Source organism: Apteryx rowi, unplaced genomic scaffold (genome assembly GCF_003343035.1).
Source record: "Apteryx rowi isolate R43461 unplaced genomic scaffold, aptRow1 scaffold_1088, whole genome shotgun sequence".
NCBI classification, from domain to species: domain Eukaryota; kingdom Metazoa; phylum Chordata; class Aves; order Apterygiformes; family Apterygidae; genus Apteryx; species Apteryx rowi.
The window spans coordinates 87,046-112,842 of NW_020447295.1; the positions used below are offsets into that span (position 1 = coordinate 87,046).

The following is a 25,797-nucleotide window of genomic DNA, read 5'->3' on the forward strand; positions in this document are numbered from 1 at the left end:
GGGGCTGCCCTTAGGCCTATAGCCCGGACCTGCCCCTAGGACCTATAGCTGCATCCTGCCCTTGGGCCTATAGCCCGGACCTGCCCCTCGGCCCTATGGCTGCATCCTGCCCTTGGGCCTATAGCCCGGACCTGCCTCTAGGTCCTATAGCTCCATCCTGCCCCTTGGCCCTACAGTACAGTCCTGCCCCTCAGCACTATAGCCTGGACCTGCCCCTAGGACCTATAGCTGCATCCTGCCCCTCAGCCGTATAGTTCAATCCTGCAGCTCAGCGCTACAGCCCCATCCCACCCCAGCTACAAGACTGAGCTATAGGGCCGAGTCGTAYAGCTCTGTCCTGCGTGTCAGCCGTATAGCTGAAGCCTGTGGCTTGGACCCTGAGAAGCTCAGAGCAGAACCTCGCTGAGGTCTCATAACGCCCTGGAAGCCACTCCTGGCTCAAAGCCCCTGAGCTGCAGGGAGCTGGAGGCTGAGGGTCAGCTCTGCTCTTCCACGGCTCCACCAGCCTCTGGTCCACAGGGAGAACATTTGGGAAGTATCCTCCTCCCACAGGAGAGGAAGGCCCAGGGCATACCAGGCATGTCCAGGATGGATGACCATCACAAGCACTTTGTGCCACGACAGCCATGGAGGCACAAAAAGAAGCCCTCAGTTTGGACTTGCAACAGCTAGTGGGGAAGATGCAGCTGAGACAGCAGGAGTTGCAGCTCACATTGTGTTTCTCTGCCATGATCTGCGAGTTTCCCCTCTCCTGCCTGCCAAGACCATCAGCTAAAGCAGACATGTGAAGTACATCAGTGCCCTGCCTGCAAGCTGGCAGCCTCATGGAGCAGGGAGAAGAAAAGGCTTCAAAGTTGACAATTCAGACTCGCACGCTTACAGCAGGGGATCCCTCGCATCAGGGACTGCTCTAACCGTATTAAAGGAGCGCATGAGACCACCACAGTCTTGACCACCCTGAAAGCTGTGCTGCAGTACTTAAAAATCAAAGTAGGAACACTGGTTGGAACACTGACAGGGAGCTTGCAGGCCACCYATTAATGAGATGAGCCCTTGATGTTCCTACCTTGTCTTCTATAGAGGGTTCCCAGCAAGAAATCTGTGTACGTGCAGGAGCCTGGCTGTAGGGTCAAACTCCTCCAGTGAGAGGAAATCCCTATAGTCTGCACTTTACCATCCAAACCCTGCTTAAGCTGCCACTGCGCCCCTAGAATGTCCCCCGTGGCAGACCAGTTTTCAGTTGCTCAGCAGTCTTGGCTCAGGCTTGTAGTAACATTTTCTTTTATTAAAGGTTGTTGAAAAACACCACAATAAATAAAAGAAATGACAAAACCTTCCATGTATCATACAGAATGAGAAAGATGGGACTCCCCCAGCAAAGGAATTCAATAAAAAGAGGCAGGGCAGACCAAACACACCATCTTACGCCAGTGCTCTTCGTTAATAACTGCTGATACCCCAAAGGGATATGCGGATGCATATTTGACACATTGAAAATATACTGTCCMCCTGAACGGGACCATTATGGAAAAATGACTAAAAATAGCACCACCAGCTGAGGGAGCACAGAGTGGGACTTTGTCAGCTCACAGGGGCAGGCCTTGGCAGACAGTGTCACACAGACCTGTCACCTTGAGCACAAGCTGTCCTGGCCCCAGACCCAGGTCTCTCCAGGCACTGGACGGTGGCCAATGCTGCACGGATTGGGCTACCGCTAGTTGCGCCAGTACAAGCGGTCTCGGGTGGCCATGCTGACCTTCTGCTGGTAGTCTTCCATCTTGTCATGTACCTTCTGGTAGAGCTAGGCAAGAGGCAAAGCAGTCATCAGAGACAAGCAACATGCTTCACTCCCACCTCCCTGTCCCAGCACCAATCCCATCTTTCTTCTGCTTGTACACAAGAGGAGCCAGCAGCTAGCGGGACTGCTCCTGAGTCTCCCTTGAAAGCAGCAGTCTTTTGGGGTCTCTCCCCAGCATTGGGAGGGCTCTAGGACACAGGTGTCATGAGATGGAACAGCTGTCCCCAATGATTGTTCAGCACTTTTGGTTCCTAATTTGTCAGATCTATCAGCTCCTTCCCCCCAGCCACAAGCCTGCGTCAGGCATCACGGAGCGTCCCAGGGTCACCTCCCCCTGGTTTCACGTATTCTGTTCCAGTTCCTGTCCTGCAGACTCCCTCTAGGCACGTGCCCTGCTCTGCATCTGGTGCAGAACACAGGTATCACCTGCACTGCCCTTTGGCAGGTTTCTCCCGAAATCAGCTCTCTCGGCACAACATCCCCAATTTGGCTCGATGAGAAGCCTCCCGCAGAGCGCCCCAGCCACGTTTGAGAGGACCAGCAGTTATCCCTGYGCTGCGCAGCAAGGCCAGGGAGTTAGGAACTCCAGCTCCTACAACCTGGCACACGCTCTGGGCATCCATCCCTCCAGCTCCTCCTTGCCCAGGTCTGAACTGCAGTGACTTCCTTTCACAGCCTCCTGCTCCCACTTGCTCCCTGGTAACCCTCACTCACCACACAGGGTGTTTGTGAGCACCTTTATTTTCCACAGCAAGCCAGCGCGCTTTGCATGTAGGCCGGAAGCTCTACCTACCACGATGTTGTGYTGGTTGGTGGTGCTCTCTCTTAAGGCCTGGAGCAGCTGGTCAATAGCGGTATAGGGGAGCCACACCATTGGGGCTGTAGCAGACAGAGGGAACTGGAGAGAAGAGGAAACCTTATGTTGCGTGGTGTTCATGGCAGAAACACTCCTCCCTACTTCCAGGGTGAGCAAGAGCRAAGCAACTACAGCTGCTTCCGACACCTGCTTGTCGTACGTGTTATTAATCCCACTAAAAGGTGCTCTCTTCTCTAGGGTGGATTATTCACACTAATTTCTCCTGTAAGCACCGTTGTTCAAGTCATTCATACAGAAGAACCCCAACACGGAGCAGTGAACTGCCCCAAGGAAGTATGCTAGAATYAAACAGAGGCACCTGCTGGCAAGCTGCTGAGGGAAGAGCTGCTCTGCCACCCACACACCCTTATGCTCTATGCTCTGAGCATGGGGCAACTCACTACTTCTGCTTAGCTGTTGCTTCAGGGGAAGCAAGCAGGGAAGAAAGGAGAACTGCTGCCCAAGGAGACAAGCAGAGATGCTCCAGGGACGGTCCAACACATCCCATGCTGGAGATAAGCTCACCTCAATTCCAAAATACTGGTGACCTTTGCCGAGCACAGCATCTACATACTCCAGGACCAGATCTACGGCTTCCTCCAGCAGATCGTAATTCAGATAGAGACGCAGCAGCTCAGCGGCATCCACTTTCTGCAAGGAAAGGGGGTTGGTGTCAGCCTGGCCTTTTTTGCCAGGGAGCTCTCTCAAGGACTACTGTGATGCTTAGAGGAACTGTCCTGAGCCCCAGTAACAGGCACAAGGCATCTGGCACAGGTTTCCAGAGCTGGGGGCAGCAGGGAGACAGGAAAGGTAACATGAAGCCTGCAAGTGTCTGGCTGGGGACGTGCTTGCCAAAGCAAAGGACAGCAGCCAGGATGACCGGGGATTTTTGGCCCGAGCCAGTATGCAAGATATGCTGAGCAGCTACGCTCTCCAAATTCTCACCTTGTAGCTGTTGATGAGCCAGTTGGGCAGAGGTATTCCGTGTGCCATGAGCTTGTTGATGACGCAGCGATGGTACAGACTGTTCCGGGATGGGTAATGTTCCAGGTAGGATGACAGCAGTCGCCAGGCTTCATCTGTGGCGCTGCAAGACAACGCTTCCCCTCAGAACCCGTGCCAGCAGCATGAAGACACGCACTCCTCTTCTCCCCCATGGATGAGGACCTACCTGGACTCCTTGGTGGTAACCAGTGAGGAAAGCTGGTTTGCTGCTAGCCAGTCCCAAGCCTCTGCTTGCGCCGCTTCCCCTCCCAGCTGCAGTTTGATGCACCTTGAACACACAGAGCAGGCCCAGTGCAAACGTGACCATCTTCAGAGCACGGCCCTTTCGTCCTGCCTTGCCTCAGCTGCCAGTATCACAAAGCCACCACGCACAGGACTATTCCCAAGCAACAGCCACGTATTAACTGGCTTGGCAGGAAAAAAAGGCTATTAGAGTGGTTTCTAAGCTGCTCTAAGTGCCAAAGAGGAATTAATAACTACTCTGATGTTTGCAAGCTTTAGGGCCTGAGCCTGGGTAAGAGAGGCCCTCAACGCATCCAGCCACAGGAACAGGTCACAGCAGAGCTCCCAAATGGCTCTGCAGGCACAACACATCTTGCATAAGCATGAAAGGGCAAAGGAAAAGAGGAACCCTGAGGTCAGAGATGAGGCGTGAGAGCAAACAGCTAGCACAGAGGAGATCAGACAGAAGAGCAAGTGCTCTGCCAACCACTGTTTGAGAGCTGCTGAACGGCTTGAGCAAATCTTCTGTAAGCAGCTCACTGCATATCAACAAGAGCATGCCGTGAGCCAGCTCACCAGAAGCGTTTCCAGATGACGGCTGTGCCTGGGTTGGGGTTGCCTGTGACTGTTAGGCGTCAGCCCTCCTGAGACRAGGGAGAAATCTCCCCTCCACTGCCTGCTCAGCAAGGCTTCTGTGTTTTTCCTTTTCAGGCRTCAGGAGCAAGTTGTACCCCAAAACCACTAAACCAGCAGCTGCTAAGGCTGTACACAGCTTTAGCAGCCACGGTGAGCAGACAGGTCAGGGCAGCTCTGGCTTCTGACCCTAGGGAGCTGCAAGCTGCACCCTGCAAACATCACACAGCGCAAGACTCTCCAGTCGTGCGTCACCCAAGGGAGGGGGTAGAAGCTCACTACGTACTTGAAAGTGAGTCCCTCAAAGATGGGCGTCAAGGGAAGTTTGAATGTTTGGCACAGACTGATGGCGGTGTCAAAGAGGCCAGCCCGGACCAGGAGAGCAACCGTTTCCTCGGGCGTAGAGCTGCCTGCAGGGAACGAGGACCAGGTAAGCACCTTTCCCAGTCACAGCCCCCCATGCTTACTGGGGCCTGGCCCCATGCAGTTCAGTGACAGAATTACAGTGGCACCACACCAACAGCCAAAGATAAAATACACTACAGCAGTATTTCTCATTGCACAGCTTGAGGCTTTCTTGGTGTCGGGAGCATCTCATGAGCCCAGGAGCGTTCCCCAGAGGGACTTGCACAAAGCAGCAGCGCTCCTCATTAGAGCACAGTAACACGCGGATGCATCTATGGATAAGACACCAACTGGGAGGACACAAGTAGCAACACTGAGTCCATCTTCAAATTCTGCTGCCATTCAGGCAGATGGGGAGGGGACATGTCCCATGCTGCAGACTGCCTTATAAGAGCTTGGCAGAAGCCCCCAAAAAGTGGAAGACTTAAAATTGGTTCTCATGATCTGCCTCTCCAAAGCTGCTGAAATCGGTGGCAGCATTTCACGCTAGGGAGGCCAACTGCACTGTTGGTGTCAGCTCCCGTTTTTTCCTCCGGGGTGGAACATAACTGTTGCTTCCTTGCTTGAACTACAACCGCAAGTGCTGTAACTAACAAAAACCATGAGGGAAGATAGAGGTGGTTGCTCTGTGTCCCTCTCTTACCTGCCACAGCAGCTGTTGACAAGTCATGCTGCACCAGAGTCAGCCGGATCTGGGCCAACACACACTCCCTTTCCAGATCCTCCAGCTCCAGGATCTCGATCTGGCGTGTTGCTGTATCAGATATAAATTAACGGCTTTCAGCATTTTAAAAAGGATTCCTTTGTGCAGAATGTCTACGTCCCTCTGTCATCCTAAAAAGAGTCGCACCACAGCCAAGCACTGAGGGAAGGATCAGGTTTTGCTGTCCTTCCTTGCTACCTTGAAGTGTACGTGCCGCCTTGATACAAGCCTCCCATCCCACCTCTATTAGGGATATCGACTCCCAAGTTATCTTATGTTTGGTAACAGCCGCTGTGCTGACTGCCAGGCATACGCGACAAAAGAGCTCACCAGAAGCATCGCTGTAAAAATACCTGGCCTTAACCTTTTCTAGACTAATGTTGAGAATTACAAGCCTAGCCTGACCCCACCACCCTGTGCTTAGATAGATACGCGTGCAGAGTAGAGACTTTACCAGCAGAGACTAGCTACATCAGCAGGGTTTTCAAGAGCATGAGAAACAGAAATTTTAAAGAGCTAGAAATTGCCTCGCAAAGGCTTTATATTCAAAAATTACAAGGTATTTCCACTAAATGTAAAAGCACTGACAAGATATCAAATTGCAGACAAGTGTGCACAGAGACTCCTCAGAGAATAGCTGTGAACACATCTGTTACGCAGCAGTATACTGTAACTGGCAAACACTAACACTGGGAGACTTAACTGGCTTTCAATCCCCAAAATAATTAATCTGCCAGAGATAAGAGCCGCTGTGAGCCACCTCCCAGCTCACGAGGGAGCGGCAGAGCTCCGAGGCAATGGGAAAGGCTGTGGGAACACAAGAGACGGGAAGCACCAGGACCAGGCACTTACTTGGAATGGCCGTGCACTCCCCATCGTGGCTTCTCTTCGGGGATGCTCCTGGGCGCTCATACTTTCAGGAAAAAAAACGGAAAGAGGATTTGCGCCCAGCTGGTTTCCGAAAGACAGACCACCTCAGTGCACCCCCTTCTCCCCCAACCCCAGATCGCTATTTTAATTCTTGAATTGGGTCAGAAAAGCCATACAACTACTTGGTAGTTCAGGTTACATTTGTGCAGCTCTTGCTATCAAAAACGCAGCGCAGCATTAGCTGAAGAGACTACACTCCCCTCCCCAGACAGATTTGAAACATAAGCCATGTTCCAGTAAGTCTCCTTTTCACGCATAATTTGGCTATTTGGACTCCCCCAAAAGATTTGCTTTGACTTCAGCAAAAGGAGATGTATATTTGTTTCTATGGGACTTGCGAGAGCGCAGAAATTCTTTTATGCTTTTTACAGGTTTGCTCCCCATAGAACTGAATTCCCCTCCTGCCCCTTTCCCTCTTCCGCGCCTCATCTAAGTTTCAGCCAGGAAAAGTCAGGGAGGCGTGAAAGCATGGCCTTGCAAGTCTGATACGAACAAACCACCAGCGAGTTCCCACATGCGCAAGCCCCCGCCCAAAAGCTGTCCTGGTTCCAGCCTGCTCCACACAGGGGCAATGACACCAGGGTGATAGATAGGATTGACGTTTCTGCTCAGCAGGGCAAGAAAGCGCTGCGCAGGTGACCGAGAGCACGAAAACATTGGATTGGAAAAGCCCAACACCTCTGCTCATTGCACTGGAAAGGATTTTTGGAAGCACTTTCCCAAGCGTACAGCTGCAAGTGTCCCCATAGTCAACAGCTCAGGTCAGAGGCTCAAGTGTTTCCTACCACAGCTCCAGAAGCTGGCTGCACTATCCAGGCGTATTCTGGGCGGATCAGCCGTAAGCAGTTAATAGCAGCAAGGAAACAGTTTCCTTGTTTCTGGAGCCCTCGGAGCGTCCGCACCTCCCTGCCCAGGCGCATGCCGTATTCAAACATCACCGTTCCAGCTGAGGAGAGAAAGGGAACACATCAGCCCCACCACCTTTCCCTGCTGGCAGCACAAGACCCAGGACAGGCCACCCCACAGGGGTAGGGCGAGCGGTGTCCCAAACAGGCTGGCCGTTCTGCTAAAACATGCCCATCCCGAGCCTTACCCTTGCGATAGTTGTGACGGTAGATATGGAAAGCGTACAGCAGTTCGTAGTAATTGTGGGTCATCAGGTCCACTGCTCGAGCATGAGATTCGATGATCCCCACAACCTGCGGCACACAGAGGCTCAAATAGGTCAACCGCCCCCTTTAAGAGAGCAGTTTGCCCCCCTCAACCGAGTACAGGAGGATTACCTCGTTATGGAGGTTCACATAAGGGAACTCCACCAGGTCCTGGAGCTGGGAGCGCTCACAGAGAACCACCACTAGCTGGCGCAGGCAGTCCAGCTGCCTGGGAAGAGAAAAGGACAACCATTCTGGAGGAGCTGAGCAAGAGGAACGTGAACAAACCACTCTCCAGGACGCCCAGCTTTCAAGCCACCAACATGCTGCCTTGGATGAGCTGTGTAGGCTCTTCTGGCCCAAGGAAGCAACTAGTGTCCTTTCAAACTACGATCATGTTGGAAACAAAAATCCTGAACAGCAGAGACAGAGTCTCCTCTCTGTAAAAGTCACTCAAGGCGGCAATCTCCCTGCCTCAGCACTATTTGGTAAGATTCTCTTCAGCCTCAATTTTACAACACATTCCTACTTCTCATATGAATGTCCAGGACTCCAGCTTCCAGCCATTCCTGCTCATCACACCTATCTCCACTAGCCTGAAGCTTCCTCTGTCCAATTCATTTCCCACAAGGTACTCGGCCCAAAATTCAGTCCCAAGTCTTTTCTTTAATAACTAAATTGATTGGACTCCTAAAGCTTTTCAAAATACAATGCCACTTTCAACTCTTTAGTCATTCTTTTGGCTTTTCTCTGAATTAGCTTCTAGGTTTTTTTTTTTCCTCCACTCTTTTTGATAGTGCTGATCCCAGTTGAACACAGCTACTGATGTTCAGCCGATGTTACAAGATGATGTTGTACTGATGTTACAAGAATGAAGTATGCTTTTTTAAACACACTTTTGTACAAACTAAAACTGAACCTCTCAACACAGCAGTCATGTCCTGCATTAAAGTATCATCTTCCTTTCACTTTAAAGCAAAAATTGAAAGAGGCAGACACATACACAAATCTCCAACATGGGTGAATCAAAAGGCATAAAACTGTCACCTACCTGCTTGGATCTGGGTTTTGTGTTAAGGCCACATATGCTTCACTGTTATGTCCTAAATCCAAGTGGTGTTTGAAGATGCAAGTTCTCAAAGTAGCCTGAAAGCACAAAAGAGCATGAACCAGCATATTTCAAGGTAAATAAATTAAACAAACAAACAAACAAACATTACCAGCTTCCATAAGAAAGCATCAAGATGCAAAAGAAATTACGTGTACCTGACTTCTCCAGTCATCCGCTGCTTCCATTATAGCCAGGGTAGCCAGCTGGATGACCAGTTCTGGTAAACCAACCATGTCCAATAAGCGCAGAACCTGAGGATGACAATATTCTAGTGTGGGTTACAGCAGTACTGAAGAACTGGTGAGGCTGGGGAGGGTTTATTTTGTTTTTAAGAACTACTCCAGCCCCCACTAACCATAAGAGCAGTCAAAAGATTTTGCCAATGTTTCTAAGTGATTAGATTGAAAGAGGAAAGATTTTGGTAAATCACAGATGTCTGAACCAAGTCCCAGCACAACAGGCCCAGGCTATGAGTTTTCTGAAGGATTTCACCTCTGCAGGAGTGCGAGTTTTCTGACTGCTTTAACATTAACGGCTACAGTAAAACCCTGTAACAGACATGTAAACAATTCTGTCCCCAAGCATGCACACAACTGTATCAGAGAGATAAGTGCCATCTCCAAGGGCACCTGACAACTCTTGTATTTTATGTATTTTAAATCCAGGGAATCCTTTACAGTAGGTCCAGGCCCTAGCTTGCAGCCTGTCTGAACCACGCTATCATGTGAGAAGAAAGATTCTATCTCAGTTTAAAGCCATTAAGTGTAATTTTCCTCAAAGCTTAACCACCTTCATCTTACATCTGGTCTGGACATGCCTAGCTTCTACTTCCAGCAGCGACATCTCATCCTGCCTTTTTCTGCTGGATCAAAGTCCTCTGCTATTAGGAAACTAATAGGAGGAAAGCACATAGTATTAGGTACTCGTACTAGTTACTACTAGTTAGCTAGTACATTCTAGTCACGTCTTCGCCATCCCCCAAAGAAACTACATAGACTACTATGAAGTTTCCCAACAAAATATGTTTAAATCTCAAGTCATTTCCCCTGAAAGGTGAGGATTGAGTAGGAAGTCTCTCTCCAAACAGTATCTTTGTGGGATGACTCGGTGCTGACCTGCTTGGTCGGGACCGCGTATTTTGGATTGGCTCAGCCGTACCTTGTTGTAGTACTGCAGACGTGGAGTGGAGACCATCTCACCTTCCTCAGCTTGGATCAGCCTGTCCAAGAACTCTTCTCTTCCCACCTCTGATGCAGCTTGACAGAAACAGTCCAAAGCCTAGAATAACACCAGAAAGCAGCTCACATGTGCCCCTGGGGGCCTGACTCAGTCCGACATATTGGTGAGAGGACAGCGCTGTCCAGTCTAGCCCCAACACGTGGGATCTGCTGGCCCCAAGCTAACAACTTCCCTAGGAGCAAATCCCACTGTTCCCCTCCAGGCCTGTTCTTTGCCCAAAGGAGGTAGAGTTCAACGGATCGATGTTTCTGACTCACAAAGAAGTTGCAAAGAACTGAGGAGAAAAAAGAAGCTGAAGAGACAAGGCTTGCTGTCATTTCTGCAGTCCCTCCTGCACTCTCCAGGTTCTGGTAGCTCCTAAACGATTTGTTCAGGATTGGGTCCATCCTCATGCCCATTCTGCTGTGAGCCCTGTTCTGCACGCTCATCACCCCAGCATCGTCAACACAAAGACACGTACTCTCTCATTCACCCTAGGTTATGCAGCTAGCACAGGCCCTGGTGCCCAGGCCGTATCCTCCCCACCTGTACCTCGTTCAAGCTTTAGCTCTCAGCTGCTCTATTCAGCAGTCCAGAAGCCCAACAAGGTGGATGACAGGCTGCGAACATATTGTAGGCAGGGGACCGTCCCCAGCACTCTTACCTATGTGTCCTTAGGCAAGCGCAAGCACTGTGCGTGTGCACGGTGAAAATCGTCTTTCCCCGCAGCATGAATGCTGTCAGCATGAGCTGCTGCGGGGACACTGATTCATGCAAAMCCCCCCCAAGGGGGAGCGTTGCAGCCCCAGATCCTGGAGGGGAGGCAATGCTGGAAGGAGAACAGTATCTTACCTTGTGCCCCTCACCCATGACAAGGTAGCATCTGCCCATCATGAAGCAGCAGGAGCCCATGTTCACGTGGCACCACGGCTGCAGCAGGCGAATGTACTCCTGCGGGAAGGAACAAGAGTTGTTATGCAGGTCAGCACACGCCTGTGAGCCGCAGGCACCCAGTACCAGAGGAAAGAATGGAGGTTTAGGTCTCTAACCCCAAAGCACGATTTTGGTGGCACCTTTAGCTGCAGTGTTCACAGAAATCCAGGTTGAGGGCTAGTTTCCCCGACCTCAAAGTCTCTTTGGTACACAGATGGGGGGAGAACTCCCACACGCTCCTAGTAAACAACCTGTCTTGATCAGCTCCAGCGTCTGTACAAAAGACGCCAGAAACAGCACCCGATATCCCCGCAAATCAGACACAATGCTCTCTAAAGCTGCTACGCACCTGCTGTAGGGAACCATAAAGGAACTATTACATTGGTGCGCACAGAGCACGAAGGAGAGTGTGCATGCGTGAAGGCACCAGGAGAGTAGGCAGAGCAGGCATTAAGAGTGTGCGGCAGGGCAGGAGATTGAGACCAGCTCTGGCATCCAGGGTAGAGCATGGATTCCAGCACCAACTGACAGGCATCAGGTGGAGTGCTGATGACACTAAGGACACACCGTGGATAAGGCCACAGCACAGACGCTGGCCAAAACCAGGGTGATACAACTCGACCTGGCCCTGTGCTGCCTTTGGCAAAGGATACAAAGGCTACAAAACATCATCACCGATTAAAAAGAAGGTGGAAGACATGATGAAGACGCAATAGCTGGCATCCTTTCTCTTCCATGGCTCAGAAGAGATTCTGGCCAGACCCCTGGGATGCTTGTCTTGGTGTGCACAAGCATAAAAGAATGTGCAAGCGAAATCAGTGAAGGAATGAGTATCAGTGAGTGACAGCAGTTTTGTTTAAAGAACAGATTCCACAATGCTATACTAGCTACCGACACAGCTACGTTAGCTGCCGCAGTACCTTCTTCTGAAGGGCTACAAGGGAGCAAACCCAACAGCACCACAGGTTTCCCTGGGAGAGCGGTGTTTGCTCTTCTTATTGAAGAGCGATGGGCCAGCCCCACTAGCAAGACATGGCGACTCAGAGGGAAGGGACGTGCAAGAGCCAGGGCCCATTAGTAAAACGTGTAAACGCAATGCCGCCAGCACATACGCCTTGCCTACCCCAGTCACAGCTCCGCCAAAACCCACGTGGCAATGTGTCCTCTGAGCCTGGATTCACTGCTCAAATTAGCCAGCGACAAGAGATAAAACCCACCCCAGACTTGCTCAACAGCTTGTTGTACAGAATAAGCAGCAAGGGAGGCTTGGCACTCTTCCCAGGCCAGTGCGTTGGTCACTGTCCCTTCTCTGCACCTGCCTCTTACTCGCAGGATGCTTCCTGTGTCTCCACCTCTATTTGGGTCAGCGTGTTCGCATTCACAGGCAAATCTGGTGTTAGCTCACTGAGGTCAATGCACTTAATCCAAGTTTACGTGACCGACTGGGATCAGGAAGCATAACAGAAGGTAGCAGGGGAGGAGGAAGAGCCCGCTCCTGCAGAGAAAAAAGCCTCTCGCATCTCTTCGAGGCAGGACGCAAGTGAGACAAAAGCACTGCAAGGAAATTCAAAGTGTGCTTGTGCCATGAGAGACTGTAGCACTGTGCACAGATGCCAAGAGGCAGAATGACGTTGTCCAAACCATCTCGGCATTTCCTGGCTCAGAAGCTTTGCAGATTTGACGTTCTTGTCAGCAACAACACGAACAAAAAAGAAAGTAATTCAGCCCCCAGGTGTAAGGGGCTGTGAGAACAGAAGTCCTGATAAAACATATAGGAAAAAAATATCTCATTAATAACACCCTGTCTAGTCTTGAACACATCAAGGACTGCTGTCAGTAGGGGAATGAAATTGTGTCACATGGCACTGCAGACAAGAAATCACACAGTTCAGAATTAGAGCACAAGCAGCTACAATTACCAAGCCTCTAAAGAGCATGGGAAGAGACAGCGCAAGAAATAATGTCCTGAAATATAACAGCCTGTGCAGACACCTGAAAATAAGCAGTTCACTCATATCGCTACCAAGACATCAAAAAGCATAGCCAGTGATGGAAATATCGATGGACATTTCTTACGCCACATTTTACTCGTAAGGACATTTGAGATATAAACGAGCCCTCCTGAAATTGTATTTCTGCTGCTAGACTGAAGATAGTCTCCTGAATGCCCGATCTTGAGGCCAATATGCTTGCAATTGTACCACAGAAAGGGTTACGGGGTACACCAGCAGCTAACAGGTGATTAGGTTACAGGTTTGCTAGGATACTTCAACAAGCTCACAAACAAGTTACTTGCCCACAGTTTCATACTATCAGACAAGTCCTGGGAGACTGAACTTCTCCATAAAAAGGGTATATAATAATCCCGAGCATTTCTGTCTGGACACTGTTGAAAACACCATAGAGCAGATCATCTTAAATTAACCTGGAACAAACTCATTGCTGCATTTTCCAGGTATGAGACACTTAACAAAAAGCCTTTCCGTTAGTAGAGGTTGAGGTGGACACTGAAGGGAAAGAGATGGCTGCACAAGGAAGATGGAAGATATTTGCTACCTCACATTTGTTTACTGTGCTGATATTGCACCGGCTATGACATAAGACAAAGATTTCCGATAGCTCTCCAAAAGAGCTGTTCCTTATGGACAATTTCATCTGCGGGCAAACTTCCAGCCCATCATCTCCAGAAGGAGAAATAGGAGCAGAGGGCTTGGGAAGATTAGCTCACATGGGAGCTCAGAGAACAGCAGCTACGGGAAAGCAGAACAAACTCCGACGACTGCAAAGATGCGGTCTTGGGTAGACAAAAGCAGCAGCTGATGCAACAGTCTCTGTGTGCAAGAGAAGCGGTCAAGTTACTCCTAAGAAAACTGCGTGCGCACAATGCTAAAAGACTATTCTTCAGCAACACCATGCCTTCGTGGGCCCTTGCTGACTCTGGGGCATGTTTGCATGCCAAGCCGCTCCTGGCCCCAGRAGCGCTTTCCCAGCTGTGCAAAGTAAGGCATTTGGCATTTTCTAGAGCTTCATTGCCCAAGCGTTGTTAGAGAGAGACAGAACGAAGCACTCACCTGCAGCTGGGTGTACTGACAGCTCCCCATCAAACACTCTGGAAAGAGGAAGCCAGGATTGCTGGGCCACCTGAGCAGAGGTTAAGGAACAGAGCGGAATCCAGTCCGGAGCGCTTGAAGCAATAGTCTGAAACTCTGTGTGCCTCTCTTAGTTTGTGGGGGGAAAGGAGAGAAGATTAAGCTGCTCCTTACACAACTCATTATTCTGTAATAAGTTTTATCCATATTAGAGCAAAACCATTAGTATATCTAATCCACAACTACCCAAATCCTGTTACCCTTCCAAATCTCCCAGCATCACTCCTTGCCAGGACAAGTTTCTAGAACTCAGGGGCTTAAAGTCAGAAATTCAAATCCGTTCTTGTGCACCTAAACAGGATGGATTCTGTGAAACCTTCAATACCCACAAATCCCACAAACACTAAAAACAGCCACTTGTTCAGGAGACTTGTTTTGGAGATTCAGGTTTGGAAAATGTCGCTTTTGAAACTGCACGAGGCTCTCTGGTGGAGATTGCCAACTTACTGCTCCACCACCACAACCCTTCTACTAGTCCCAACCCTCCTCTCACAAACCTGCCAACACATTCAGCCTCACGACGTGGATGTGATGCGCAGCCTTCACGCAATCTCGCAGAACTCATGCGGCAGCCCCGCACAGGGACTGCAGCACCGCCACGCTGCGCAAAAACTTCCACTGATTACAGCRCAACAAGACAGAACACCTTGCCGTGGGTTTACAGCCAAGGATACAGGAGCGGCAGAAAGTCAGCCACTATTGCGGTAATAAGATGGGGCCAATTCAAACTTGTTTCAGCCAGAGAGGTGTTCGGTTGCGAGAAGAGTCGAGATATGATGTGCTTTCTGGCCACTTCCTGGAAGAACAGCTCCACAATCGTTTGAGGGCTGGATACTAAAACATAAGTTAAAGAAGCACTGAGAACAGGGCCCACGGCAGATTTTCCACTTTCTACATCAAGCTGCTCTGCTGGGCTCATCAGCCCAAACATCACCGATTAAGTCGCAACAAAACAAAAAGCACATTCGATACTCCAATTTGTTGGTTTGGCATTCCTCTTGACATCTGCTGGTTAAGTCGGAGGCAGTAGCAGGAGATCAAAGAGCCACACACTGCAATGTTTATTAACTGCAACTCAATTATAATATGAAAAAAAAAAAAAAAAAAGAGCTGAGCTTTCTCTCCGATTGTGCTATTAGCAATCCGTCTGTAGCTTTCCAACGCTACCGAATGTTTAAAAAAAAAAAAAAAAAAAGAGCTGAGCTTTCTCTCCGATTGTGCTATTAGCAATCCGTCTGTAGCTTTCCAACGCTACCGAATGTTTTGCAGGGCAGAGCTGAGGGAATGCTGACTTTGCTATCTGGCTCTCTTCAAATGCCTCCCTTCTCATTCCAGTCCCCCAAGCAGTCCCATTTGGCCAATCTCTCAGTAGTTGTTTTCAACGCCTCTCCCCAAGCTGCCACCTCCTTTACATCTTTCCCCACGTTTTACATATTTTTTTCCTGAAGCACAGCAGCCAGGCAGGACTTTCCTCGTRAACGGGCCAAGAAATAACCCACGACACTGGCACATACAAAGGATATTTTCAATTTCCCTTTAATGCACTGGCATTTGCTTTGAGGCAACTGCCTCTTGAACTGAGGCTTTCATGGAGAGTTCAGACTCTGAAGATCTCAGCCCAGTCACAAAGAGCACAAATCGCCCAGGCCTGCCAGTAAGGGGAGGCAATTCCTCCCAAACTCACAGCCCTTCACACGTGGCACCGCTGCCTCTGTTTGTAACCGAGCTTCCCACGTATTTTGTTCAGCTCCTTCTAAAATGTCTCAGCTCTGAAGTTTCATACAAACTACTTCCAGCAGGGTCACCCCTGCGCATTTTCCTCATACCCTGCTCATCACCTCCTCCTGTAACCATTTCAAGGAATRCACTCCCCTACTTAAGTTGCTTCATATCGTCCCCCATTAGGATCTTTTTCCCCCAAGACAGGGATGAAAGCCTGTATCTCTGTCTAGGGTTTGCAGCAAGACTTCTAAAATATGAATGAATTATCAGCTGCCATTTCCCACTTGTGTGTTGCTCACAGCTGATAGCTTACATCTTAAACTGTCTAAATGGTGACTTGTTAGAAGAACAAAACATGTTCTTGGAAAGTATTCTTACATCTTCTCCCTTCCCTGAGCTGCTGCTTCTGCTCACTGTTGGATAAAGGCTAGCAAGCAGGACAGACCCRGTACGACCTGCTACAGTCACTGGAACGTACATGAGCAACAGGTGAACTCGGCTGATGCTACTGGGCCCAGAATTAATACCACTCAGCTGAGCGAGGCCTTCCCATCCTGTGTCAGGTGACTCAGGCTGAGAACAAGACCCATGTCTCTGGGATAAAAGGTCCAACGTGGCAGATTTTTTTCTTTTTTTTTTTTTTTGGTGGACAGCATGACAAACAGCTCCATGCAAAGGGGGGTTGTTCAAACACACCATCCCTCAGCTCACTGCATTAAGCATTTTCCTTGGGTGGCAAAGATGCAGGAGATGACAGCATCCTGATGAGTAAAAACCCCTGCAACTCCAGCACACTGCTGGGGGATACACACTTCACCAAAAGGCAAAGTTCTTTACGGATGTTCGGAACAGGTTTTCTATGCAGCTGGAAAATTACACACAACCACTTCACTAAATGAACATTGCTAGGATTGCAAAATCCAGCAGGCACAGCACAGAAATTGCCGTACTAAAGGGGCTAAACCATCACCCTCAGCCATAGGTGGAGCAATCAACTTCCTCTGGAAAGAAAGGCCTGATTTAGAGAGAAGGTGGTCAAGCTCCAAAATCAGGAATCCCCCCAAATCAGACTCTTCTGAAAGATTCGACTATCAAGCTTAAAGAAGTATAAATAACAAAAATTGAGAGCTGATGAACTGTGGACCTATCTTACCTAGTTTATGAGGTGTCATGGCGGTGGTGTCTGCTAACTCCAATACGGACAGGTGCTGCAGATTAGATTCCCTAGAGAAGAAAAAGCCAGCAGTGAAAAGACAACAAAAGGCACCCCCTGCTYTAAGCGTACTCATTGCTCAACTCCAATCACTCCTACCACTGGAAAAGGCAACGGTGCATGGAGCACTGACCCCTCATGCCACAGAATTAGCATAAGTGTAAGGAGTCAACTCAAACATAGAAAAAAAAAGAAAAAACAAACCCAAAACAGCACGGCCTGACTCCTACAGTGAGATTCCCAGAGCAACCACCACCTTCTCATACTGGTAAGGGCATTTCAGGAGGATTTAGCAGAAACCCACATCAATCAGAGACAGAGCGGAAAGGTAGAGACTTACAGTGTGTCAACTGGGACGTCTGATGCGAGGCACTGGCTTGCCCACCTGATCAGATAGTACGACAGGAGCAGAGGAGAGGTGCGGTGCAGCAGGTCCTGCTGAGACTGGAACAGCTGTCCCCCTCCCATAACCATCTGCAAGGAAACCACAGAGGTCGGCACACCAAGAGGCCAAGCCCAGAGAGCAACAGCAGGACGAGGACAATCGGCAAGTTTGGTATCAGGCCCAACTCATTCCTCCTGCTAACGTGAAGGTGGCCAACAGCCTGGCGGTCAACCAGACCCACTCAGACCAACAGCGATACTCCTGCATGTACCAGAACAACCCAGACACAAATTACAGTGTCACCTTAGTACTAGGGGATGAACAAACTCTTCTGGTGGCCCAGACCACATGGGGAAAGTTGAACAAGCAAAGCTACGGGCATAAGGACCGCTTCTCTACACTACAAACACCAGCACCACACTTGGTGCGCCTGCTGATATCAGGGACACCAGCAACGAGGGGCTTTGCACTGTTGCGACAATGCTGCTTAGAGGGAAAACAGCTTTGCTGCAGAGACCATCTCCCAGCCTAGCTCTGCTGTCCAGGGACTGCATTTCTTCATGCTCCAGTCAGAAGCAGCATGGCCAGGGGACGTGGAAAGGAAAGCAATCCACACTTGTGAAGGACACAGGCATGTCAAAGAGGGAAAACAGCAGTTCCTAACCAAGTGAGCAGCACAGGTCACATGCCTTACTGGTCTGTGAGAAAGCCTGGCTCCAGAAGGACACCTTGCAACATGCTCTAGGTGCTACCAGGGTGACCTTATCCAGGAAGAAGGAGATTTCTTTTAAATCAAGAAACTAAAGCATTAATGATTCCAAGTAAATAATATTGGTTTAAACAATGCTCCCCTTGCCTGGGGACCTGTTCCCATCCCTTGTGTTCCACTCGAACCATCAGCACAATCGCTTGTGCAGCCACACAGCCAACAGGATCAACCTAGACCAGTCCACCACAATCACAAACACAGCTGCCACCACAGCGGCTGCTTACACTGGCTGAAGCAGCCCTCACAGAGAAGGTGAGATCACAGCTTTTGGGTAAATGCCACTGCCACGATACAAAGGTGCTGTGCACCGTGCTGCCAGAGAACAAGGCCACAGTCATCAGGTTGGGCGTTCTAGGCTGCACAGTGGTGGTGGGAGTGATGGAGAATAGATGGAAGAACTGTTATGTGCCCAGGCAGCACTATTTTGAATCGGAGGCTAGAAATGATGTCCTCCTCCCACAGAGGGGAGCAGAGAAAGTTTTGCTTTCTATTTCCTGGGTACTCAGTATAGAAACAGGGAGTTAGGGTGTGTCAGCAGCGCACTGCTTTACTTAGGATGGCAGAAGTCACTGGATAAGAAGAACAGGGCTTGCGAAAGCCTGCTGCTAGTTCCAACAGCCTCCAGCGTTTTGTCGGAGGAGACACAGCTCAGAATCTGGCATCGGCCAAACTCCRGATCCAGAAAGTTCAAAGCACCGAGAGCGTGCTCAGTAGCTTCAAGGGCTATACTCACAGGATCTCCAAGCCGCAGTAACAGCTGCTGGAGGATCAACAGGTCCCGACAGATCAGGAAACGGATTGTGGCAATCTTACACACCCCCCAGCAAACCACGTTGACTGCAGTACCACTACCATACAGCTGGGTGAGGTTCATGCGCATATTTAGAGGCTGAGCTGAAAGACAAAATTACTGGGATAAGGTAGGAACCAGATCAACAAGAATCCTTGCAGAGCAGCTGCCGCTTTCCTAGGTTGAACATACTGCTCTAGAGCTTTCACCTCTTTCCATGTCAGCGTCCGTCTCATAGTCCATTTCTCGGATAAGGACTCCTATGGCATGGATYGGGTTTCTGATCTCCTGCAATTTGCTGTGAATGTCCTCCATCACATTTTCTCTGCAAAGACAAAGAATTAATTGACAACGAGACATTTGAACTCAAGAGGGTTCTTCGTCCTCCCTTAGTGATCCTCTCCGGAAGGGAGGGTATCTGATCAGCTTGGACATTCCTGAAGGGAATCCTCTTCTGGCTTTGAGTTTTATTACAGTGCTTGCAGGGACCAGTCTATTTATTCCACTCCCCCAGGCTACCAGGAAATAACAGTCAGATAGCTGGCATTCCATAGGGTAATGATTTCAGGAGGAGGTTAGCACACTAACCACAGGGCACGACCAAGGCTCTGACCTCTAGTTAGTGTCCGCAGGCACTTGCTTTCACACTGCAAAGAGGATCACCTAGCCAGAACTCAGCTCTCCTGCTTCGCACCTCCCCCGAGAACAGCTAAAATTTCTGCTCAGGAGGGCCCAGGCAACAGCAAGGGGGGTCTGGAAGGAAAACCCCACTAGTGACACCAACGTCCACGTTCCCCTATCTCKGAGAGGGCCTGGAGAAGTCTCCTGCAGTGCAGGAAAAGTCCACACATGCCCAAATGCATTTKGACCCCAATCAAAGACTGCTCCAGGCAGTCTCTGCTCAGGCATTCCTACCTCTTCACAGGGGAGTTTATGTAAAATATCTCCTTACGTGTCATTAGCTATCAAGTCCTCCAGGATCTGCTCTGCAGCCTTTTCTGGAGGCTGGAGGCGGGAGCAAGCCATTTCCATTATGAATGCCATTTCCATGGAAATTGATTCTCCAATCAGTCGAAGGCACTGGACAAGACAGACAACATCACGAGACATCTCCAAATCTGTAATGAAAGAATCTAACTGTACATTCACAAGAGATTTCAAAATGAAGATGGAAGGACCATTCAAAACCAAGTTAGTTCACCTCATCTCAGAAAGCTACTAGCAGCAGATTGGTCTCAGCCCTGCTTGTCAGATTGACCCTTCACTGCTAACTACAAGGCCAAATTAAAACTTAGGAGTTGGCAAAGGAAAGACTTGTGCTTTATGATTTGGAAAATAAAAAATACTAATGCAACAGTAMAACAATCAAAGTAAATCCAAAGACCTCTCTTCAGCTACAAGTTAAAAGGAAATAATTAGTACAGCGTAAGAGCAAAGAAAACCAAAAGCAAATGGCTCACATAGCTTAGTTCTAATTTATCTGTCAAGCAGGAAATACTCATATTACAGCAGTTATCCATTTGCAGCCCAACCCCTCACAGTGGAAGGGGGGTTTTCACATTCTTAGAAGTGATCTGAAAATTCACTTTTGAGGATTACAGGATCGATCACTGGCTTGCAATGCATTTTATATATATTTTTAAAGATTAAGCAACATTTTTTGTGAAGTTTGAAAGGGACAGGGCACAAACTGCTAGCCTCCTAAGAAACACTGCTCTCCAGGCCTTCAGCTTTCCTTCCAAACCTTGGAGAACTTTCTTTAGAGGCAGAAACAGCTCAACCGAAAGGATGATGGTTCTTTTTAAAAAAAAAAAAAAAAAAATCACTCAAGCATGGAAGTGGAACTTAGGTAACATTTTCCATTGCCTTTTTCTTTGTGAAACATGTGACTGCATGGCTAGCAAAGCATAGAGGGCAGTGTGGCAACAACATCAAGAACACTCCACAGCATTTACTTCCTGGAGACAGGGAATTGCATAGTCCTTCCTCAGAGCTTCCATGAAAATATTTATGCAAAATCATTTTGCTTAAAATAAACAAATAAGTCTGCAGAGCAGCACAGTTGAACCCAGAGTGCCAGAGTACCTATAGGATTACAAGTTGCCTTCTCGTCCGTAATCTTTTATAGTTTACTCCATCAGCAAGATGAAGAGATTGGGGAATTCTATGAAACAGAACCACTCAYATCAAGTCAGAATAGGTCTTAAGGATCCCAGTGGGCATCGCAAAACTGAGCAAGCGTCCAACTGAACTAACATAAAGAAGAACTCCTATAAGGGATCACCAGCTGTAGTGTGACTGGGTGTTTTTGATGGAACTGCCCGCCCTGGCCTGGGCTTGAATTCACTTGGCAGCTTTTAGAGAATCAAGCAACGATTTAGGGGATAGAAAACTGAGCTTCCAAATCCTAATCTCCCCACTAGGACTGAAGAACCTGCCAGCACACTATTGAGTTCAATCCTGGCAGATCTACCCCACCAAGAGTAGACATGAAGAAGCCACCAGTTAACATGTCCGGAGCCTGCACAGGTACTTTAGAATGCCACAAGGGCAAAGAATTACACCAATGCAGATGCCTGTCACTGAGCAACATGTGTCCTGAAATCTAGGATTCTTCCTTTTTAAGTTATCTGAAATGAGCCAAGGCAGATTTTCAGCCTTGTCACATAATTTTTTAACTCCTGGTCTGAATACTATGGCAGGTTTTGCAAAATAAAATTTACTGCAAGCACCAAAATAAGAAAATAAAGTTAGAACCCATGCAGATAATCACGGAGTCAGGAGCACTTCAAGGAGCCACTATGGAAACTCCCGCATCCCTCTGCCTAGGGCTTCCCTCACATGCATTATTTCAGAATCCAGCATTGAAAGAGCCTCTGCATCTCCTCACTTACCATCAAAGATGGCAGCGTCATCCTCAGTCAGTAGGTGCTCATTAGAGAGGAGATAGAGATGGTCCACCATGGAGCAGGGCACGAGGAAAGACAGGGACCCCTAGAAAAGGAAGGGGAAACCCATTCTTTGAGCTCCCCAAATCCATGCCTCAGTCAGAAGAACATGCTACAATTCCCTGCAGATCACTGCTTCAACTGGCCACCCAGGTCTAAGAGCCCYGAGCCACTTCTGCTTAGCCTCACCTTCTTCAGCAGGCACACCATGTTGGTATAAGGATTCAAGTGCAGCGCCAGAGGCCGTGAGAGCGCTTCTTGGTACTGAAGGCAGCAGGCATAAAACTTGGACCAGAACTCCACCTGCAGCTGCCAAAACTCTTCAGGGGAGCATTCGTATTCTGTCACACTGCTGTGGAACTGGGGGGACCAAAACAGGACTTCAGATGAGTACAGGCAGCGACCAAAGAGAAAAACCGCAGTGCYTGGACTGCGGTTTTGTCCCTCATGACCAGTGTCACACGTTTACATGGTTAAGGACTGGTAAACACCTGTTAGTTCTTTTCCCCACCGCTTTACAGACAATTTTTTTTTTCCTATGGCGGTGAATTACACAGCAAACAGCAAGGGAACAAGGCTCACAGGAACCATTTCTATACAACCCTATATAAAGAAGCACCGACGGTGTCAAAACAAAAAGCAGCATTGCAGATCCCTTTTAAAAATATCATGCAAGACAGCTGTTATAGAGGATATATGAAACTGCCTTCTTTCCATGAACTTCATAGCAATAGTCTGAACAGCCCCAAGGATGAACTGCAGGTAGGAATGCGAGCTTAGAGAATCAGGCATATGAGAGTAAAATCTGGACAAGTAGGATAAAATGGGRGAAATTCAGAGCCAAAAGGACAGTGAGTTGATTTTCAGATAGGTTTCCCTAGGTCCCCTACAGGTGCCCCAGGCTTGGACACATCTTCTGGTGTCCAAAACTATGAGCAATAGATCTGTGTGCTGCTAGCCAGCACCCAGGACAGGGGAGCTGGAATAGGCAGCACATGATGTGGGACCAGGACTCCCTGAAAAGTGTACCCAGGCAGAARAAACAGCAGAAAATCCAGCAAGAAGAACAGATTCCAGAAAGGAAAGAGGGAATGGAAAAAAMCAAGCAGGAAAGATGGAGATTTTTATATCCTTAAATAAATAAATAACTCCCTTAGAGAGGCAAAGACCAAATAAGGCCTCGGGTCACTTGTGCATCTCATTTAACTTCACTGAATCATCTAAATGATACATATAATGGATGCATGAACAAAAGATGACAGGAAAAGTCTCACCTCACTTTCCACAGCCAAGGTAACCTCTTTTTTTAACTCATYCCATGTCAGATCCAAGTGTCTCTCAGTTCCTTGAGAAAAGATCTAAAAAGCAGTAGAGCAAACTTTTACTTTCAACCAAGAGACCTGTCTCTCCAAGTTTCAGCAGCGCTCAATGATGTAAAACAAACAAGACAGCACCATCCAGTGCTTTGTTGGACACACATAATAGAAAGATGGCTGGTTTCTAATGAAACGTGGAGGTACAGCCAGCTTCACTCTTCCTATGGAAATGGAGGAAGCCCCAGGCCCTCCAACAGGCAGCAGAGGCCTGTGTACTGGGGCCAAGAAAAGTGCTGCACACCTTAACACCGGCTCTTTCTTGTACCCTCCTATAGGCTTCCACAGGAGGCCTCAGGAGAGGCTGAACAGAGAGAGCATCAAAAACCCTCATACTAACCTGTAAAGCCTTCTGGATAGCTGCATTTGTGAACCGGCCGGGCATAAAGAGATACTCCARGTAGGTTTCCTATGAAAAGAACAAGACTAATTTAAAGACAGACATACGCCAAAAGGCCAGCATTTTAAAAACACTGCTTCTGGTCCTTATTCCCATTCTCAAACCCACCCCCAGATCCGTGTTTCTTTCCAGCTTCAGTTCAGAATCCCCCACCTGCTCTAACTTCTCCCCTTTCACTCCCTTTTCAGTTCCCATGACTGAACACAGCTTCCCACACACTCTGGATTCTGTTTGTGTGTTTTGACTCAAGGCTTGCTGTTAATTGACTTGAAAATTTCCTCTTCCCTCTACTTCTGGCTTAATAACCATGCTCAGTGCTTTAACACTGTGATAACAGAGGCTAAGTCTTGYCCCCTTTAATTTGGAGGAATTTTAAGAGGGTCAAAGGTCAAGACTCAGAATAAAGATATACATTGTACACTTGAATTGTCCTRATGTTCTCCTTCTGGGCAGGGAAGTTTCAATACTTCTCGTTATTTTATAGCCGGCTCACCCTGGGGTCCTGGTCATGTCGAACCGTCACTTCCTCTTCAGGTAGTGGCTGCACAAAGACCTGGTTCCACTGGCCCGCAACATTTCTGGARGAAGGAAGAAAAAAAAACAAACAGAAACAAAACCATCAGCTTTGCATTGCAGTACTATAACACAGAGCCTCTGTGAGCAGTCACCTGAATCAAATTTGTCATTGTCACCAGTCATCACGGAATTTAAAGCAACCACAGCCCCTCAGATTTGTTAACAGAGTAACTTTGACCAAGTGACGAATGACAGGTTTAGCCAGCAGAGCCTAATCAACACGATTCCTTCATTTATATCAATGTTCTCTCCTTCACAAGTGCTCACCAAGCAACTCTTCCTCAGACTGACTGGTAGATAAATAAATAAWGTAAATAAATAAATTAAAAAATAAATAAATCTACCCTCCCAGCTTTATAAAAATAAGGCTGACACTTTCACATCACTGGTCTTTTCAAAGCAAGATCTTTCTTGGAAGAGACCAGCCAGTTTTGAAGGAGCTGTTGGGAAAGTACAACCCTCCCTCCGACACTTGCAGCAGATTCCACTCACAGCAAGCCTGTCTGGCTTTCGACATTTTTCACATTCCTGCAGTTGAGCTGTAGCTTTATCATAAAGCAGGACAAAAAAAAGTCCAAGTAATCTGCACTGCAGGAAAACCCAGCTGTGCATTTGACACAAACTCTGCAAGAGGAAGAACTAGGTACCGCTGCATCTTGACGCACTTAAGTCAGCAAAGCAGTACSAGGACAGCAAAAGAGTAGAGGTGCTAGATCAGTGCTTTTTTTTAAATCTCCAGTCGCTCATGAAGTTACCCCCTGCCAGGCTATCAACTCCAGCAATCCAGTGCAGAAACTCACTGCTCAAAATTGATATATTTCACAACGGTTTGGTTCTCTTCGTTGTGCCACAGCGCCCAGATCTCAGCCGAGGTTAAGGCAAAATCAACAAGGGTCTCCTAGAAGATACAGCACAGATTTACTTTCTTATCATAAATACAAGTACGGCAGAGAAACATGCGTAGTTAATACTAGCAAAGCATTCCCTTGATTCATTTAACCACAGCTGGAAAAGAAAATTCTTGTTTATTCACAGCAAAATCCCTAAGTCCAGGCCTCTTTAGAGACTCTGCACCTTTCAGCAAGCAACCCTCCTTCTGTTGCCTCAGGACTTTCCGAGAGAGGCCGGGCTGAGCACTCACCTGAGAGGAGAACAGCGATGATACGTGGTCGAGGCTGTAGCGGTTACTCTCGGTGCTCACCAACTGGAAGACACAGAACTACAAACACATCTCGTAAGTTATTTGCTAAAGATACGTCAGTATCTACGCCAAGAGTCAGCACACCGCAGGGAAACTTGTCTCTCCTGTCACACTTTTTGCTTCGATGCTACAGTCACCTGACACCTGATGCCAAAGCTGCCTGGCTGAGATTAAGGCCAAGCAGAACACACCATGCACTCACTCTCCTTGGCACACATGAGCGTGGACCTAACCAAGCCAACCCTCTATGCCACGCACTGACATCGGCCTTCTTGGGAAGGACACCTTAATTTCTGTCCTGAATTT

The 25,797-nt window shown here is 48.5% G+C and overlaps 1 protein-coding gene across 3 annotated transcripts in view; it reads right to left on the reverse strand.

Annotated features, from left to right (window-relative positions):
• Positions 1-1,258: 1,258 nt before the first annotated feature.
• The window catches only part of NUP160 (nucleoporin 160), a 30,525-nt gene continuing 5,986 nt past the window's right edge, over positions 1,259-25,797 (reverse strand). For 2 of the 3 annotated variants that reach the window (XM_026071939.1, XM_026071940.1), the window contains 29 exons: positions 25,432-25,509; positions 25,091-25,188; positions 24,208-24,292; positions 23,655-23,723; positions 23,216-23,299; positions 22,131-22,301; positions 21,888-21,987; positions 19,946-20,111; positions 19,203-19,318; positions 18,937-19,097; positions 17,390-17,523; positions 16,990-17,060; positions 14,789-14,948; positions 14,037-14,106; positions 10,885-10,983; positions 9,973-10,092; positions 8,970-9,065; positions 8,755-8,849; positions 7,836-7,932; positions 7,646-7,751; positions 7,338-7,498; positions 6,475-6,535; positions 5,563-5,673; positions 4,801-4,924; positions 3,826-3,927; positions 3,600-3,741; positions 3,180-3,305; positions 2,592-2,696; positions 1,259-1,801 (listed from right to left, as the gene is read on the reverse strand). In XM_026071939.1, coding sequence (XP_025927724.1) covers positions 1,715-1,801; positions 2,592-2,696; positions 3,180-3,305; positions 3,600-3,741; positions 3,826-3,927; positions 4,801-4,924; positions 5,563-5,673; positions 6,475-6,535; positions 7,338-7,498; positions 7,646-7,751; positions 7,836-7,932; positions 8,755-8,849; positions 8,970-9,065; positions 9,973-10,092; positions 10,885-10,983; positions 14,037-14,106; positions 14,789-14,948; positions 16,990-17,060; positions 17,390-17,523; positions 18,937-19,097; positions 19,203-19,318; positions 19,946-20,111; positions 21,888-21,987; positions 22,131-22,301; positions 23,216-23,299; positions 23,655-23,723; positions 24,208-24,292; positions 25,091-25,188; positions 25,432-25,509 — 3,195 coding nt within the window. In that variant the 3' untranslated portion in view covers positions 1,259-1,714. The other variant, XM_026071948.1, reaches the window with a different exon arrangement.